Source organism: Lytechinus pictus, chromosome 5 (assembly GCF_037042905.1).
Source record: "Lytechinus pictus isolate F3 Inbred chromosome 5, Lp3.0, whole genome shotgun sequence".
In the NCBI taxonomy this organism is placed as follows: domain Eukaryota; kingdom Metazoa; phylum Echinodermata; class Echinoidea; order Temnopleuroida; family Toxopneustidae; genus Lytechinus; species Lytechinus pictus.
The window spans coordinates 34,094,996-34,113,458 of NC_087249.1; the positions used below are offsets into that span (position 1 = coordinate 34,094,996).

At 33.6% G+C, this 18,463-nt stretch overlaps 1 protein-coding gene across 4 annotated transcripts; it reads left to right on the plus strand.

The window, feature by feature from the left end:
* The first annotated feature begins 352 nt into the window (after positions 1-352).
* Positions 353-18,229, plus strand: LOC129262052 (U3 small nucleolar RNA-associated protein 18 homolog). Of its 4 annotated transcripts, none has more exons than XM_064100306.1 (13): positions 353-876; positions 2,601-2,737; positions 5,012-5,107; positions 5,536-5,600; positions 6,377-6,525; positions 8,634-8,717; positions 9,811-9,982; positions 10,763-10,863; positions 11,507-11,597; positions 12,016-12,139; positions 13,404-13,575; positions 15,708-15,847; positions 16,556-18,229. In XM_064100306.1, the coding sequence occupies exons 1-13, from the start codon at positions 673-675 to the stop codon at positions 16,578-16,580; spliced, it is 1,560 nt and encodes a 519-aa protein (XP_063956376.1). In that variant the 5' UTR covers positions 353-672; the 3' UTR covers positions 16,581-18,229. The 4 variants fall into 4 exon arrangements, with proteins under 4 accessions (XP_063956376.1, XP_054756066.2, XP_054756065.2 ...); XM_054900091.2 differs by having other exon boundaries at positions 358-876; positions 2,598-2,737; XM_054900090.2 differs by having other exon boundaries at positions 451-876; positions 6,374-6,525.
* Positions 18,230-18,463: the final 234 nt, after the last annotated feature.

Sequence of the window (18,463 nt, forward strand, 5' to 3'; positions counted from 1 at the left end):
AAGATATTTTTTAAAACAACAAAAAATTATGGGGATATTGAAAATAAGGATTTTGAAATGCTATATAAAATTTACGCTATATTTTCATAAATTTTGGCACTTTGCATCACTCATCAAAATGACTGATAATTCGTAATATAACCGGCAATTGCCTTTAAATTCGGTATGAGTTTGTACACCGATAGTCAGTGTAAATGATAAACATTCATAGCCTTACTAAATTTGAATAATTCCATCAGTTTGTAGGATTTTAATATCGCAGACATTATGGAGATTGAGCCAAACGATGCTAACAGGCGTTGCTAACAGGGTTGCTAGGCCCGAAAATCCGATTAAGCTCCGCCCACTTTTTACACTGAGTTGGAGGGATGAACGTACGTGGACTAGACGTGACCAAACTGCCCCGCCCATATCTCTATGCCCCCCCCCCCCCCCCCGCATACTTACAGTACAGTATATTTCAGATATGCATTTGCAAAGTTAATCTATTTCGGATGCCGATATTTAGCGTTGACGCTTCACGTCCAGTAGTACACGCGGAAAATCATTTACCTCAGTCCCATTCATTCCCAAACGTGCTGTTCTGTGTATTACGTTGGCTATTATTAATTCCTTCGTAGATTTACTCTTATTTTGCAAGGTGAAGCTGGAAAAAGACGACCAGAAAGAACAATGCAGTCTAAGAGGAAAAATAGCATTACGAATGATGGCAAAAGCAAAACACAGCACATTTTAGGCAGTAAAAAATCTCAACGAAAAGAAAAGTCTGAAATTCTGCTCGAAAATTTGGTGTTTGGAAATGACATTGAAGATCGTATTCAGGATTTGGAAGAAGAAGAAGCTGTGGAACTGGATGCACAGTTAGGTTCTGAAGAGGTAGGTAGATCTTCTATATGTAATAAGTTTAAGAAGAAAGATTATTTGTTCTAAAATTATATCTGGGGCAGTATTCTGAGTCTGACTCTGTCTGACGTCTTACATGTCTTACTTAGGTCATCATGTTTAAATGTCTCGTCTTAAAATAAATGGCAAGTTCCCCCAAGTCTGCGCACACGCGTATCTGCGCGATTCTAGTAAAAGAAGATACGCAACAAACACAAACTTTACTCATGCAAAATATAGACAGATATTCATTAAAAAATCCGACTCAAAATGTTGGAAAAATAATGAAGTTTGGGCATTTTATGTGACGGCCTCAAATTAAAATGCAGCCTTTCTCATCAAAATATCCGAATCGTGTGCAAAGTGAATGGGTGCGCAGACATGGGGTACCATTATTTTTTTCAATCCGAAAATGACTGCCCGAGGTTTTTTCCATGAAAATCCTATATTTCTTTCAAATTTTTATGAGATATTTCGTACACTTACTCATGATAACGTAAGGAACATTATTAAAAAAAAAGATTTTGTGAAATAAAAAGAAATTCATGTTAAATCTTAACTCAAATCGTTTATATAGGTGCGCAGACTTGGGGACCACCATCATAAGCCTTAGCCTTAGGCTAAGCCTTTTTGAAATTTTGACTTTGTTTAGGCCTAACATTAAAGTAAAGCCTATCATTTTATCTTTAAAATATTTCATTTTATCTCTTAAACGTTAAATTTAAAAAATGAAATTGTTATTCTGACTGAGATGAAATTTTGTCTCTCAGACCTGGATAAAATTAAAAATTTTGTCTTACCTTCGTGCAGTATCGAAATAGAAGTGGACTAAAATATTATGTCATTAACAACATCATGGCAGTCATAAGGGTCTAGATCTAGACTAGACAGCTGGCAGCCATATGTTTCGAGGAGTTCTTTTATCATTTCAATTTTTTTTTAATTTCTCCTCATACTCGGACGGCTCGCTATCGTGCAGCCACCATTAGGGGGTTAACAATGCAAAATCCCCCCCCCCACGGGGCTCATTGATTTTTGTCTTTATTTCATAAAAATATATAAAATGAACTTGACCAAAATAAAGATTATTATTCAGTTTAGGCCTGAAACGCACCCAAAAAATAAACTTAAAAGGGGGAAAAACAGTGACTTGCTTCTGCTGTCGCGCAACTCCCACTTCCCTGGTGGATCTGAACTTAATACATTAAAGCATATGGCCATTGAGTCCTTATACAGATCGAGTTAGAACTTCGGTCTCTGTAATTGGTAAGTGGAGCCAACAGAGTTCAGCAAAACAACCAACATAACAGAGACCGAAGCTTTTGGTCTAGGTCTAGACTACAGATATATGACAATAGCAAATTTATCATGACCAAGATACATTTCTATCATATTATCATAGTCACAAGTTTCACTTCAGCTTCTTCTGTTTTTTTTTTTGGGGGGGGGGGGAAGGGGGTATCTACCCATATCTACTATACCCTTGGAGAGACCATTGACAATTAAATAAAAGCAGTTGATAATTAAAATAACACTTTCCCCACACTTAAAGTCTTGGCCAATATGAAGACACCATTAAATTTTTTTGACTCTGCAACCCGAGTATTCTTTAATGCACGGTGATGTGAGTCTTAGTTTACTCACTAACCTTGTAATGAGTGAATGATCTTTATCTAAACTCTTTTTATTTTTTTTAAATTGTTTCCAATCTGAAGCAGGAACCTGAAAGTGACGATGGTGAAGGCGTTTCTACAGGTATTCAGAGTAGACTCCAGGGATCTAATGATGCTTTGTCTCCTGGTAAAGGGAAAAGGAAGCCGGCTTGGCACGATGACACTGATGAAGTGCAGTTAAGGTATGAAAATACTTCTTTGCATTCATTGTACATCTCATCAATCAAAGCTTTGGACAGTCAATTGTATTCAACCACACGATCCACACCAACCAAAGATCCATTTCATAACTGTGGTAACTGTTGCAACAATGTGGTAACAGAAATAATTACTTATGCACCCATGCTTGCCATTCTATAACTGCCCTTAGACACACCTCTTTAATTGATATTCACACTTCCGTTATTTCTCAAGTATGACTATTGCCAAGGTCATGAGTCATGGTATCTCTCTTTCTTTTGTATCTTTCCTTTGTTAAGGTCGGAGATCACTGATATCAGCTGGAGTAACTGAAGACACTTCCTATGTGTTGTTAGAGCTATAAAATGCTTAGAAGGTTTGGGTGGGTTGCTTGAAGATTGCAAATGAAGTATAGAATAAGTGTATGGAGCTGAGTTTTGTTTGTACTTTATCACGATAGAATATTATAGAAGGAAAAATTTATGAAGGAGGATGCACAAGTGTACATTTTCAGAAGTGTGTCAAAAGTCACCTAGTTGACAGTACTTCTATCTATGAAGTATATTTTCTTTTTTTATTTATTGAGTCTGAAGAAACCGAGCAGATTCCTCGATTTAGAAATGCACCCGACAGAAAAACACCGGAGTCAAGGGTTAGGTTGACGACTTCTTTTAATATAGGAGAAAAGAAAACCCCTGCATTGTACAGAAATACAAACAAAAATACAATAAGTACCGATTCATATAATTACTAACATATTGAATTAAATTACAGTATGAATGGCATTTATGAAAAGATAATATATTTCTGTAAAGAATGCAGTTCATCAGATAAAATTCGAAGTCGATATTTAATTAATGAATCAAAAATTAAATAAATTAAATAACTAGCACATGGATATAAAATTTCACCATATGCAACAAATATATTATCAATCAATTACATTGTATAATTGATATTATAATGAAGCGATATTTTAAATATATATACATATTTTTAAAAGAATATCTGAATCGATATACAAATCGATTAAAAATCTATAATCGATCACAATGCCAGATGAAATAACTATCGATATAATTGGTTCTTAATTGAATCACATAAAAATACTTCACTTTATCCATTAAGTAAGCTACACTCACCCTGGTCATGGGGCGGTAAAAATATGATTGACACCTACAGGTGCAGAAAGCAGCTCGGAACCCGGGTGGCGGACCGCATTTGTAGTACTTGGCTAAAAATAAAAATAAATTAAATAAATTATGAAATACACGAGTTTTATTTTCTAAGTTAACAGAGTCAAAAAGAAATCACGACAAACCAAATAATTAAGTCTGACACTCGAGACTAATAATTCAAGAAGGTTCAAGAAATTAACTTGTATCCTAAATTTTGCGAGCACCGCATGACAATATATTGATCGTTCTGCCGCATAGATTTGGTCAAAATTAAAATTCATAAAACTTCTCAATCTTTTTCAAAGTTTTACGATATATACAACAGGTAAATTACACATCATTAAGGTACAACTTTTCATTTTCATTACGATCGACAATAAAAAATACCAGTTACATATTAATCGACAATAAATAATACCAGGCACTAGCTCAGTGCCACGCCCAAAAATGTAAAGGTGGTCGATTGATCACATATATCAGGTAAATCAAAGTAAATCAAATATAACTCGGAATTAAATAGTTAACTGCCATAAAACATCATAATTCAACATACATTATCATCATCACATAATCATTCAATATTAAATAACGTACCTTGGCTGATTAATTAAAATGCCTTGCCACGTACAAACCGAACATCGATTAATATCGAAGACGTACACCGTACGGTCAGGGTCCATCTTTCCCGATGACTTATTAGCTGCAAGTGACGCTAAACGCGCCTTCCCGGAAGGGCTTGCCTGACATAAGTTATTGGACTATTTTAATAAAATAAATCAGGGCTTCCGAATGAGAAGGTAGGTAATGAATAAATATATTAAAACAATTGATATATCATGTAATCTTATTTTTAATATATACAAATACTTCACTGTTATTTTTAAGCAATAATAAGAATGTATTAGAGCTAGACTACTTAGTCAGCGGAGGAAATAATAAGTGATACGTTTTGTAAAGATTGTGACGTATCTAAAAATTGCGGCAAAAGAAACTAGTGTGTCTTTAATTAGACAAAACTAAAAATAAGGTTAATTAAATTATTTTGGTCGCTACAAGTCTTTCAATTATCTAGATGATTCATGTTATTTGTCCTCATAGCTTTGATCGGGAAAAAAGCTACAGACAGCAGAAACTAAAAAGGAGAGCTGAGAAAGAAGTGAGCGGTCAACAAATTCAAGAAAGATTAAAGTCACAGTAAGTCTAGCAAAATGTTTGCAGGATTAAAAGAAAAAGAAGGAAATCTAAAAAGAAAAATTGGTTTGGATCAAAATTATAGTTCAAAATTAGGAGAAATGAATTGTTAATGTTTATATTCATTGAAATTAGTTTTGCAATGTCCGAAAAATATATCAATTCAATATCTTACAATTCACAATTCATATAAAACATTTCATATTATGTGGACAATTCAAGTGGAGAATGATTTTGATTTTGTAACTTCTCATCAAATAGTATTAACTTGATTTCAGTAAAAGGATTCTTTTTTTAGTAAGCAGAGAGTATATTTAATTGCTTGACCAGTATAAAATTGGAACCTTTTGAAGAAAAGAATATTCATGGACACTAAACAACACATGAGTTGGTATGATTATTCAGTTAATAATATATATTGACTTTTTCAGATATGAAAAGGTAGTTGGTTGTACTCCATCTTGGGCCAAGTTGAAGTCAGAGAGAGAAAAGGAGGGTAAGCTCAAATCCATCTTTCCATATTTCAGAAAATCATTTTTGTGGATGTTGCAACTTCAATATCGGGAAATTACTCTATATACAAAATCAGTGATCTGATGAATCTTGCAACAATTGCTTGAGTATAGAGAAGATGAAGGATGTTGTTTCATGAAACACTTCAAAAATAAATACAATTCTGGTAACGATCTAAAAATGAGCTCAAACAGGATCCTATGAAATTACCACCAAGTGTTTGTATGTAGAAATAAAAAATATGGGACAAATGGCTCTGGAAAAAAAATGTGTAACAGCTCAGAAATGAGCAAAATAAGCACAGATTTCCATCAAATGTCGGGTATTTTCCAAGCAATATTAATACACTGTCCCACATATGCCATTCTATGTTGGTGATCATCAGAATTATTGTTTTTTTTATTTCACAAAGCTAAGTTCACTTTAATGTTCCAGATCTAGATCCATGATAATATGGTGACAATTAACCTCTATTTGAAAGACTTTCTCATGAAAATATTGTTTGCTGCAACTGCTCTCTTTGATCACTTTACAAGCTACTGAAATTGTGCCATGTGATTGATTGAGAGCAAATTTCTCACAAGATTATATTATTATATGTCATTGATAGCAAGCTTCATCATGAAATGGAACTATGTTTTGGGGAAGGCTTTGTGTAAATGGGTATAAACAGTAAGTCCTTTTATTTTGGAGCATGTTAGAACACAACGCAGCCCATTCAATTGTTACATCTATTATTGTCTATTGATTATTAAGCAGGTAGTGATGAGAGCGATGATGAGGAGGATGATGATGACCATCCTCTTCTGAGGAGAACGGGGGATTATTTGACTAGTTCCGAGACACTTCCATCTACCAATCTTAATATCAAACGGTTAACTAACCTCAACAAGGAACATCCAACAGAGGTAAGTGTCGAAGAAATAAACATTCATGATTGGTTTTCATATATTTGACCACCAAATAATCACCCCTGTTACTCTCACATTACTCTTAATATGAATGTAGGAATGATTAAGATAAGAATGATAATGGAATTTATAAAGCAATCATATCCACTCCCAGCAAAGTGCTCTAGGCACTGAACATAAGTGTATTATTGTATTAATTCATTAATGGGTTATACGTGTTGTTAGTTGATGGAGGCACATAGCTATCAAACTCTCGCTGAGAGACTAAGGCCCGTATTCTGAACTTGGGTTTAGATTAAAACCTGGTGTTGATTTGTGGTTTAACTATGGATAGCCAATTTGGGCACAAATCCCTAACAGTACACATCCAATATATTAACTCATTTGACATTCATATTGTTCATAATTGTCTGGGAATGATAAGTGAGTTAATTTGAAGTATTTTACTTTATTATGAAAGCAACAGGAAACAAAATAGTAAACATAAGAGATATACAATATAAACAGAATTTTTGATTTTTTGGCTCCCCATAATTTTAGCACAAAGTTAGACCTCGGTTTAAGTTAAACCTGACTTCAGAATACGGGCCTATGTGATGATGTTCTCAATGAAAACTTTTAGTGGCATACATGTAGCACAAAAGAACAAATTTTGTATACATTACAAAACCAACATATTCTGTATATGCCACATTTTATGTATATACTTTTACTATTTTGGACTATGTGAGGAAATAGTTTCTGGTTTCACTTTTAATGTTTCTTATGCTAAGTTGACACAAAGATGTATGTTTTAACTAAAGTGAGAAATTTAGTGCAAATCATATTTTGTGAAAACAATACCCCTTAAAATTGAACAATTAAAAAAAGAAATAAGTGCTGGATTGTCGCCACAAAGTGCAGGGTTTAAAAACACCCATAACACTTATGTTGTCTAGACTGTCATCTACATTTTGCCAGGTGTGTATGGTTACCAGGAACTTCTTGTAGTCGGTTGCCAAGCTAAGCAGTTCTAATATAGGAGCATATTGGACATTGATTGTATCATTTCTTTATTTCAAAGAAAAGCAGCATACAAATGAACAAAGTGAAACAATGAAAGAGTAACAAGCGAAACCAGGTCCATGAACCTATACTGGTTCAAGGCAGGTTGAAATGTACATAAAAAGTAAATTACAAAGACATAAGATGTTGTCGATTGCGAACAAAAAGCAATCATAGAATAAAACTGAGTAGGTGAATTTGCATTGACATTAAAAAAAGAAAAAGCTTTAAATAGAGACTTGGTTACATTAGCAAAGGCACCAAAAAATGACATCAACAATGGAGCATTCCATACATCCGTTATGGTAGCAATAATCATTATACATATTAACGCAGTATTTTACATTAAAGGGAATGAAACCTTTGGAACAAGTAGGCTTCTGTCGAAACAGAAAAATCAAAGAATAAGAACCAAGAAAGTTTGAGAAAAATCGGAATAATAATGTAAAAGTTATAAGCATTTGAATATTGCAATCACTAATGCTATGGGATCCTCCCATTGGCAATACGACAAGGATGTGTGATGTCACATGTGAACAACTTTCCCTTTGATGGACTATAAAATACCCCCAAAATGTCTCTTTTTGCTTTTTCTTATGGTGGTACAAACTCTTTATCCATGATGTATTCTTCAAAAATCTGTATTACATGCCCTCGTATAAAAAGAATACATGATCTACTGATAGATGTGATAAAAGAGGCAGTTTAAGTGAAATATATACTAAAGTAATAGGGAGAGTTGTTCACAAGTGACATCACACATATTTGTCGCATTGCCAATATGAGGATCTCCATAGTATTAGTGATCGCAATATTCAAATGCTCATAACTTTATCATTATTTTTCCGATTTTTCTCAAACTTTCGTTGATCTATTTCTTTGATTTATTTCTTTGATTTTTCTGTTTTCACACAAGCTATCTTGTTCCAAAGGTTTTATTCTCCTTTAAGAAAGGCAGAAGAGAGAGAGAAAAAAAAATACAGGTTCAATGTATAGTAGGTAAATATGCAATATATAATAATGTTGCTTTAATATTTACATATTTTGATTGATTTTTTCAGGGCAAAGTGACTGCATTAGAGTTTCATCCAGGAGCTCAGGTTGCCATGGTAGCAGGGCTGGATCAAAGACTTAATCTATTTCAAGTGAGTCATTGTTTAAATAGGATAAGGCTTGGCACAATGACACTGATGAAGTGCAGTTAAGGTATGAAAATACTTCTTTGCATTCATTGTACATCTCATCATCAATCAAAGCTTTGGACAGTCAATTATATTCAACCACACGATCCACACCAACCAAAGATCCGGTTCATAATTGTGGTAACTGTTGCAACAATGTGGTAACAAAGATTAACAGCCATGCAAGTTACCGTAATGGGAATGTAATCACAGTTGACTTCTAGCCCTTGGTATGATAATCACCTGTATTGAAGAAATTTGGTATTATAAGCCATTTCCTTTGCTCTGTTTAAGTACCTGATCAATCATCTTGGTTTGTAGGACTTAAATAATTAGGTTAGAGATTTACTATGACTTAATCTATTTCAAGTGAGTCATTGTTTAAATAAGATCTCATAACATATTGCATACCTGTCAGGTGTTCATATTGAATAGGAATATACCTCTTTTCTGGAAAGGAAAATGCCATTTTAGCCTGTGTTGCGTGTTCATATTTCTTTAAAAGATTGTATGAACTATTGAATAGCAAATGTAAGAATGTGCATATTTCTGGAAGTTTCTATAGTGTTTTATTTCTTGGCTGTCCGGTGGGCAGGTATGATATTAAATGCTTTATTTGATAAATTTCTGAAATTTGACATACATTATTTATAGAGAGTAGACAGTGTATCTTTGATTTTACAAGAATCATATGGAAATACTCTGCTCATTAGTGAAACAAAGATTATATTTGGAGTTAATTATATTTGACATTATTAACTTGACTGATGCAAGTCTCTAAGCTTCGATTGTCTCTCTATTTCCAGAAACGACCTGTTTGAATTACATAGTCTATCAATCCATCTCATTAACTTGTGGACAAATAAAACAAAAAATATTCCCAGAATATCACTTTTTATCAATCCATATTTCCTTAGGGGATTTTGATGTGTGACCATATTATTATTATAATCAATTTGCAATGCTAAAGAGGTCATGAGGTTTTATTCATTGTATCATCAAAAGGCATGCCATGCTCTTGAATTAAAAAAGATTGTAAATTTTCTTTTTTTAATAGGTTGAAGGAAGATATAACCCAAAGATTCAGAGCATATTCGTGGAACAGTTCCCCATTCACTGTGCTCACTTTGCATCACAAGGAACAGAGGTTGTACTTAGCGGAAAGAGGAAATTCTTCTATGTCTATGACATGATAGCAGGCAAAGTTTCACAGATACCATACATTAGAGGTAAGAAAGTCTTCAATACTGTTGACTTTGTGAAGCATGCCCCCAGATATTCTACAACAAGCACAGCTCACAGATTGATAAGAATATTCCTAAGTGTAGCTTTTTGTACCAAGATGTTTCAAGGTACAAGTTTGTACCATAAATATTTGTAATGAGCTATAATAACATGTATATTATAATATAGATATATTTGAAATAGGATTATCCCTCCACAAAACCAAGTGAATGATCTAGTGCTCTGTTGCAAAGCATGAAAAGGAAATTGAAATGGGTTTAATGCTGGAGATCAGAGTCAGGAGAAGGAATAGTGTGTACTCCAATCCGTATTTGGTATCTAGGCGTATTCTCAATCATTGCAAATATAGGAAGTTTGTAGTTTTCACTTTGTTGGTATTAATTTGGTGACAATTGTAATGTAGACATTCACATTTTACCGTATATTGTTCACACTGTTTTGTTATATATGTTACATGCCTTTTAGGTTTATACTTGGCTAATTGGATAAGGTTCTTTTCTCATCTATTCTCTTTTTACTGATGGTCATTAACTATAATTAGAATATTGTTTAAAAAAAACATATTCGATTCAATTCAAATATTTAGCACACAGTTACACAAGTTTTTCATGATGATTAATTTGATACATATTGACAACTCTGTGACATTTCTCTCAAGCCTAGCCTACCTCCCACATTCTCAATGTGAAATTAACAATTGTCATCATCTTTCTCCTTTTGTTGTACATGCATCTAAAAATATAACTCTTCAATTGTGTATACAGGTATAAGGGAGAATAAGTTGCTTAGCTTTGAAGTGTCTCCAGATGGGAAGTTTCTTGCATTCCTGGGTGATTATGGAAACATTCATCTATTATCCACACAGGTGAGATATTCATAGCTTTCCATTTCAATTCAGTGTTGGTTCATTCAAAATGAAGCTCTCAAAAATGATGAATTGCACAAGGTTTTACAATAAAATACATGGGAATTATGAACTCAGTATGAAATAGAAAACAAGTACATGTATAGCAAAATATTTAACATTATACATGTACACAATTACTGATTGTGAGCTATGATATCAGTATCTCATAAACATTGTAGAAGTTGTGTACTTCATCCTTTTAACATCAGTTTGTTGTGTTGATAATGAATGATTAAAGTATTAATTGTTAGACATCAATTCTATGTAAAGGCAATATGATTTTTTACATACTAATGAAGTAGTATATAGTAAAGTAAGGGAAGAATTGAATTATGTTACTCTTAAGCAAATTATGAAAACAATTCCTATATATAAGAAAAGGAGTTGTTTGTCGGTTGATAAGACTCCAGTTTGATTGACCATATCTTATTAAAATTAAATTTGTAATGTTCAAAGACTATCTAACTGTGCAATGGTAACGAAATACTCATACTGTACGATGCTTCAATGTTAATAAATAATGATAGTGTAGTGAGCATAGTTTTAGCTTATTTAGCTTATTAACCATTGTGCCTTTTTTTTTAAATCTTATTTCTGGTAGACCAAGGAATTAATCACAACCCTGAAAATGAATGGCAGTGTGGATGCAGTGACTTTTACATCTGATGGATCTAAGATGATGTCTTTTGGAGGTAAAAGATATCCCCATCTGTGATAATTTTAGACCATTTTAATTTTTCATATGAACTAAAATACAGAGACAAATCATTCATGGAACATTCAACATGCAGAATGTACTACATACTTTATAGAATTGCCCACGAGGTAATTCGAATATCTGGAATATAATGAAAGCGAAATTTAGTTTTCAATCTGGTACAAATCAATATATTTGTTGACAATCTTCCAGTTGAATTTAAGATTAAAATAATAAAAGTCATTAAAAATTTTTCACATCTTGTACGTAAACAAAATACTTGAAAATGTCAAAGACCTTCCAAATGTATTTACAAAAACTGTCTCATGATATCATAACACATTTTCCTAACCTGCTATAATATATTTTCCTGTTTCACAATTCTATATTTCTTATTTTGATTATCTGTTTAGATGATTGTGATGTTTATGTTTGGGACATGAATACGAGAGATTGTATTCATAAGTTTGCTGATGAGGGATGCATCAAAGGAAATACAATATCAGTATCACAAGGAAGTAGATATTTTGCTACGGGGTAAGACAGTATTACAATAATTTCTGTTTTTATTGATGGTTATATTAATTAGTCTATTTGTGGCTAAACCCATTGGCCCGTATTCTGAAGTCGGGTTTAACTTAAACTCAGGTTTAAAGTTGTGGTTTAAGTATGGATAGCCAATTGTTACATAAATCACTAACAGTAGAGATGTAATATTTCACCTCATTTGGCTCTCAAATCATTCAATATTGTGTAGGAAGTATAAATAGATTATTATCTTCACCAACGATGAATCAGGAAAAAGCACAGTAAACATAAGAAACATACAACTTAATAAAAATTTTGACACTTTTGGCTTCCCATAATTTTAGCACAGAGTTAGACCACGGTCTAAGTTAAACCTGACTTCAGAATATATTTACCATCAACTTGGTATATTTCAGTTTGATCCATCTCTAATTTGATTCAATACACGCACGGTCCCTGTTGCATAGTAACTCTGCAATCCAATGGTAACTTCCCTGAAATCCTTGATTCTGATTGGCTGCTTAGCATTGTTACCAGGGAAGTTCCCATTGGATGGCAAAGTTACTATAGTAGTAACTTTTATGCAACGGGGCCTTTGTCTACTTATTTGTTTGATGGTTCAATGGCCACTTCAATCAGATTTCCAATTCTCTGTATTGACTATTTGGTATTGAATATTCAGACAGACCAAGTGGTACTTAAGTAGATCGAATGGGAACTACTTCAAAATAGCCTTACCTGAAATTGGCTGGTATAGATTATTTTTGTCAGAGGAAATTAGAGAAGACAATTTGTTGTAGACAATGTGGAAAGAGTTTACGCTAGAAGTAGGAACCTTACCTGAAATTGGCTGGTATAGATTATTTTTGTCAGAGGAAATTAGAGAAGACAATTTGTTGTAGACAATGTGGAAAGAGTTGACGCTAGAAGTAGGAATGTTCATATATTGATCAATTGCCCAATGTGTTACAACTCAATTCATCAAGGATGCTAGATACTTGTCAACCCTGAAATGTATTTTAGGGTAGCAACTGAATAAGTTGGCTCGAAGAAATTCAGATTGGAAAAGAAAGTTTGAAAAACCACTTACGATAATCCAATGTTTTTATTATTATATCGCTCAATTTGTTGAAGTTGACTTCACTCTTTATATCCCAAGAAAATGCAGCTTTATGACATTCATGCTCATCAAATGCAGAGTCAATAGGCAACTCAGCATGTCGAGAGTTAAGACCATGCATTGACAGCAATCCCATCTTTCTTCTCTCCTCAGCTCACAGAGTGGTGTGATAAACATCTATAATGACCAATGCTTGACCAAGCAGCGTCCAGCACCTCTAAAGGCTGTTATGAACTTGACCACACCTGTTACGGCTACTAGATTCAATTCAACCAATGAAATCTTAGCAGCTATCTCAGTCTACTCACGGGATGTAGTAAAGATGGTAAGTGATCCCAAAATAAATAAAAGTTACATTTATATAGCATATGCTTATACTGTCATACCACTGCATGTTTGCCTCTTACATACAATCGTATGTAAGTGATCATTTATTTCTTTTCTTGTAAATTCTATTACATTTACTTTTGTGATGGTCACACTGTGGATATTGTCATGACATGCAGAAACAAATAAATAAATGAAATAAATGTATCCCATTAACATTCCAATGTTATCAAGGGGCATTTCTATAGTTATTAATATTATTGTACTTTCAATCCCCATTCTTACTTCATTTTTGTCTCGCCTGCATAGCAGAGCGAGACTAAAGGCACCGCTTTTCCGACGGCGGCGGCGGCGTCAACATCAAATCTTAACCTAAGGTTAAGTTTTTGAAATGACATCATAACTTAGAAAGTATATGAACCTAGTTCATGAAACTTGGACATAAGGTTAATCAAGTATTACTGAAAATCCTGCCTGAGTTTCAGGTCACATGACCAAGGTCAAAGGTCATTTAGGGTCAATGAACTTAGACCATGTTGGGAGAATTATTTTCAAAATCTTAACCGAAGGTTAAGTTTTTGAAATGACATCATAACTTAGAAAGTATATGGACCCAGTTCATGAAACTTAGGCATAAGGTTGATCAGGTATTAGTGAACATCCTGCTCGAGTTTCAGGTCACATGACCAAGGTCAAAGGTCATTTAGGGTCAATGAACTTTGGCCAAGTTGGGGGTATTTGTTGAATTACTATCATAATTTTTGAAAATTTATGGATCTAGTTCATGAAACTTGGACATTAGGTTAATCAAGTATCACTGAATATCCTGTGCGAGTTTCAGGACCATGGTCAATGGTCATATAAGGTCAATTAACTTTGGCCGTGTTGGGGGTATTTGTTAAATTACCATCATAACTTTGAAAATGTATGGATCTAGTTCATAAAACTTGGACATAAGAGTAATCAAGTATCACTGAACATCCTGTACGAGTTTCAGGTCACATAACCATGGTCAAAGGTCATTTAAGGCCAATGAACTTTGGCCGTGTTGGGGGTATTTGTTGAATTACCATCCTAACTCTGAAAGTTTATGGATCTAGTTCATAAAACTTGGGATATAAGAGTAATCAAGTATCACTGAACATCCCCTGTGAGTTTCAGGTCACAAAACCAAGGTCAAAGGTCAGTTAAGGTCAAACTTAGGCCATGTTGGGGTAATTGTTGAATTGCCATCATAACTTTGAAAGTTTATGGATAGAGTGAATGAAATGTGGACATGGGTGTAGTTGACAAGTCTTAAATCACCGTTCAAATGTCATTTATGGTCAATGAACGTGATACTATGTCATTATATTATTGGTATTTTTGTGAATGATTATTTTATAGTAGTTTTCAAAGTTAGCACTGCTGCTATTTCAAATCACGTAATGCAGGCGAGACTGCCAGAGGCGTTCCACTTGTTTCCTTTTTTTAAAGGATTTTGTGACTTGCTCAAGTCATTTGTTTTTCACAGGATTGTAACCTCTCATGCAAATTAGAAAACAGAGACAAATCACAGGTCCTAAATACATGTACAAAGGGTTGGAAGTATGGAATTACCCCAGGACCCCCCCCCTCCCCATTCACAATACCATTTCTTCCTTTATAAATCATCTCTACCGAGGAATGAGGAGTTTTTATACCTCTGTTCCTTCTAATTTGTTCATTCTAGTTTGTATTGACACCATTGATAATTTAATGCTCTTCTGCAACCTTCAAGGACAATTTGACACTTGGAGGGTACATGTAATCCTACTAAAGCTCCAATGGATTTACCCCCTGTTATATGCAGAGCTGCAAACTAATATGATTTTATCCTAGAGGCACTAAATAGGATTTTCTCTTAGAAGTAAATTTGTAAGAATTATGATTTTTTCTATATGTTTCGTTTTCAAGTTTGAAAGATAAAGGGGCTTGATAAAAAGAAATGAAGAATAAGATTTTTTTTCACAATTTTAAGGTTGGCAGCTCTGCCTATGCCTGTCTATCTGACCATCTAGTTTAATCTGTATAGTGCCTTCCTATGAAACCTGTGCAAAGAAAGAACTTAGAATACAATAAATTACACTCACATCTCCTACTGTCTTGTAGATCCACCTCCCATCTTGTCACACGTTTGCCAATTTCCCCACAACCAATGAGGTGCTACGTATACCATGTGCTCTAGACTTCTCTCCTAGGAGTGGATACTTTGCTCTGGGTAACAATAAAGGGGAAGTCCCTCTCTTCAGGTTAGTCTCCTTGTCTCTATTCATTTTTTTTTAATTCATCAGAATAATCATGAGAAACATTTTTGAAAAATTGTAGATCATATTTTTCCACTTGCATACATTGCCATTGAATTTTGTTGTTTGAAATGTTGAGATTTGGGGGATTTGAAGATCATTTCGGGAAACCCGAAATAGTATGTGTGAATACTAGAATACCTTAACAGGTTTTTGTGCTGAGGAACCTTAAATGTTTGATGTTATTGGTTAGTATGGGAAAATCTTAGAATTAAAATGGTAATAGTTTATCACAGAAAAGATGTCATTTACTCCAATTTTATTCACAGAATAGGATTTTGAAAATCAAAGATAAAAGTCCAATATGTAGATGTAAAATCTATGTAGATTTTAAGTTATAGATTATTAATCTGTCTTGTCAAATATATTTAATATCCAACCCATCTAAGTAAAATGTCAGGGAATAATATTCCTGGTATCGCATCGCAATTTGCTCCACATTTTTGAAAGACTGCTATGCATAAAGTCTTTTGTATAGCATATTTTTACATAGGACTGTACACTACTTAGTTGAGAGCTTTTCTCTTATGACCAAAAATGCTATTCAAATTTATAAAGCAAAATTATTCCCTGAATGTATAGGGGATTACCATAAGTAGAATGAAATGTTAAACCTGAAACTAGTTTCTGATTTTTTTGTCTTCTTCTTTATAGGTTAAAACACTACAAGGATTATTGAGTATGATGCTTCAGCTTAAACATCAATGGAATCCCGGGGTGGTATTCTGAGATCCACTTTATCTCAGATAAAATAAAATATTTTATCTCCGTTAAAATCAGTGAGATAAAATACCCTTAAAATCTCTCTGAATAGGTATTCTGAGATCAATTTTATCTTCATTTTATCTCTGTAAGACACACCTATTTTTTAATCAATATCCAATTAGAAGCGCGCTTTTATAGCTCTCTCATATCACTCAACCAATGGAAATCCATTCCGCCAGGAGGTGTGGCGAAGGAGTGAGATTGCGTCAATTTATTGACTTCAATATGCTTGCACTATACGCTTGCGCGTCTTTACAGAGATTTTTTTTTTTTTAATGACAATACAATTTTTGTTCGAAGTCTATATCGCATCTTTTCAAGCATCATTTCAAAGACAATATTTGTCAAGAAAAGTCTTACGAAATGCTTCCTGATTGTACAGGAATAACTTTAAGGTGTTGTTCTCAATGAATATATAATTTTTCTTAATTTTCATGTCAACATTTGGAGTTAATTCACCTAAAACTAATGATGAAATCAACGTCGTGGAGATAAAATAGCCCCTACCCTCTTTTATGTTTATTTTATTTTTTCTTCAAAGTAACATGGGCGCAAGCACATCATCCGCGTTGCAATGGCCAGATGGGCCAAATACGCTATGGGTATGTCTATGCAGGCACTCCTCTGTTGCGTATCATCTGTAGATACGCAAGATAAAATTTATACGCAAGATAAAATTTAAAATTTTATCTGAGAGATGAAATGTCATCTCGGAATACCAATTTCATTTTAAGAGATAAAATAAAATATTTTAAAGATAAAATGACCTCAGAATACCGCCCCTGGACTTCAGCTTAAACACCAATGGAATCATGGACTATGATCAGGAGAGTAGACCACATGTGCATGAGGGCAATCTACACCATATTCATTTAAGAATGTCTTGGTTTTCATGATGATAAATATCGTCTCTCTGGATTGTAAGGTTTTCCAAAACCACCCAGATTCTATGACAACAAGTAATTTAAACTGTCGTAGTTTCATGTGCCGTTTCATAAAGCGTTACAACTCTGATAACTTTCCATTATGGCAACCATCGTGGTAATCGGCAGCCAATCATGATCAAGGTTTCCATACAATAACCTGACCTTTGTATCAACATTTCTTCATTTGATGAGAGATGAGAGATGACATGACATTGGATTATATATAAATTTCAAATTGTTTTTATTATCCATTATGTAATTTTTTTGCTGTACGAATCTCTTTGATAATAAGGATAATTGTTTTTTTTTTCCAATTCATCCATTCCAACCCCATCCAAATATTCATGAAGTACAAATATCTAGTTGCCTGATTAATGATGGTAAAGAGATGCCCAAAACTAACACAAATGAAAAAAAAAAAATTCACAGACATTGAAAATATTTTGAATAAAACTTCTGTTCTTCTTCAGTTTATTATTACAAAGCAACCTATGATCACTTAAAAAAAAATGTAAAATAATTCATTTACATTATATTTTGTATTTAAGAGCCTTGTGGAGATGCATTAAAAAACTTGAGGTACGATTTGAAGAGATTAATTTCATGATGTATAAGAATAAATATTTTATACAAAGCATTCATTGGTGTTCAGTTTCACTGTGATCTGTACCTTGTTTAGTCTGGTCTGTTAGCGGAATTATGTGGACACGGTGGACAAAAGCATGATTTTTTCTCCAGACCTTTGTTTATGTATGAGAATTAAAAATGGGGTATGCTCCAAAAAATCTGGCTGCAGGAACAGTGAAAAAAATGGGTGAAAATGTCAGAATTTATGAGTTTAGATTGGTCTGATATATAGACTAGCGCTAGT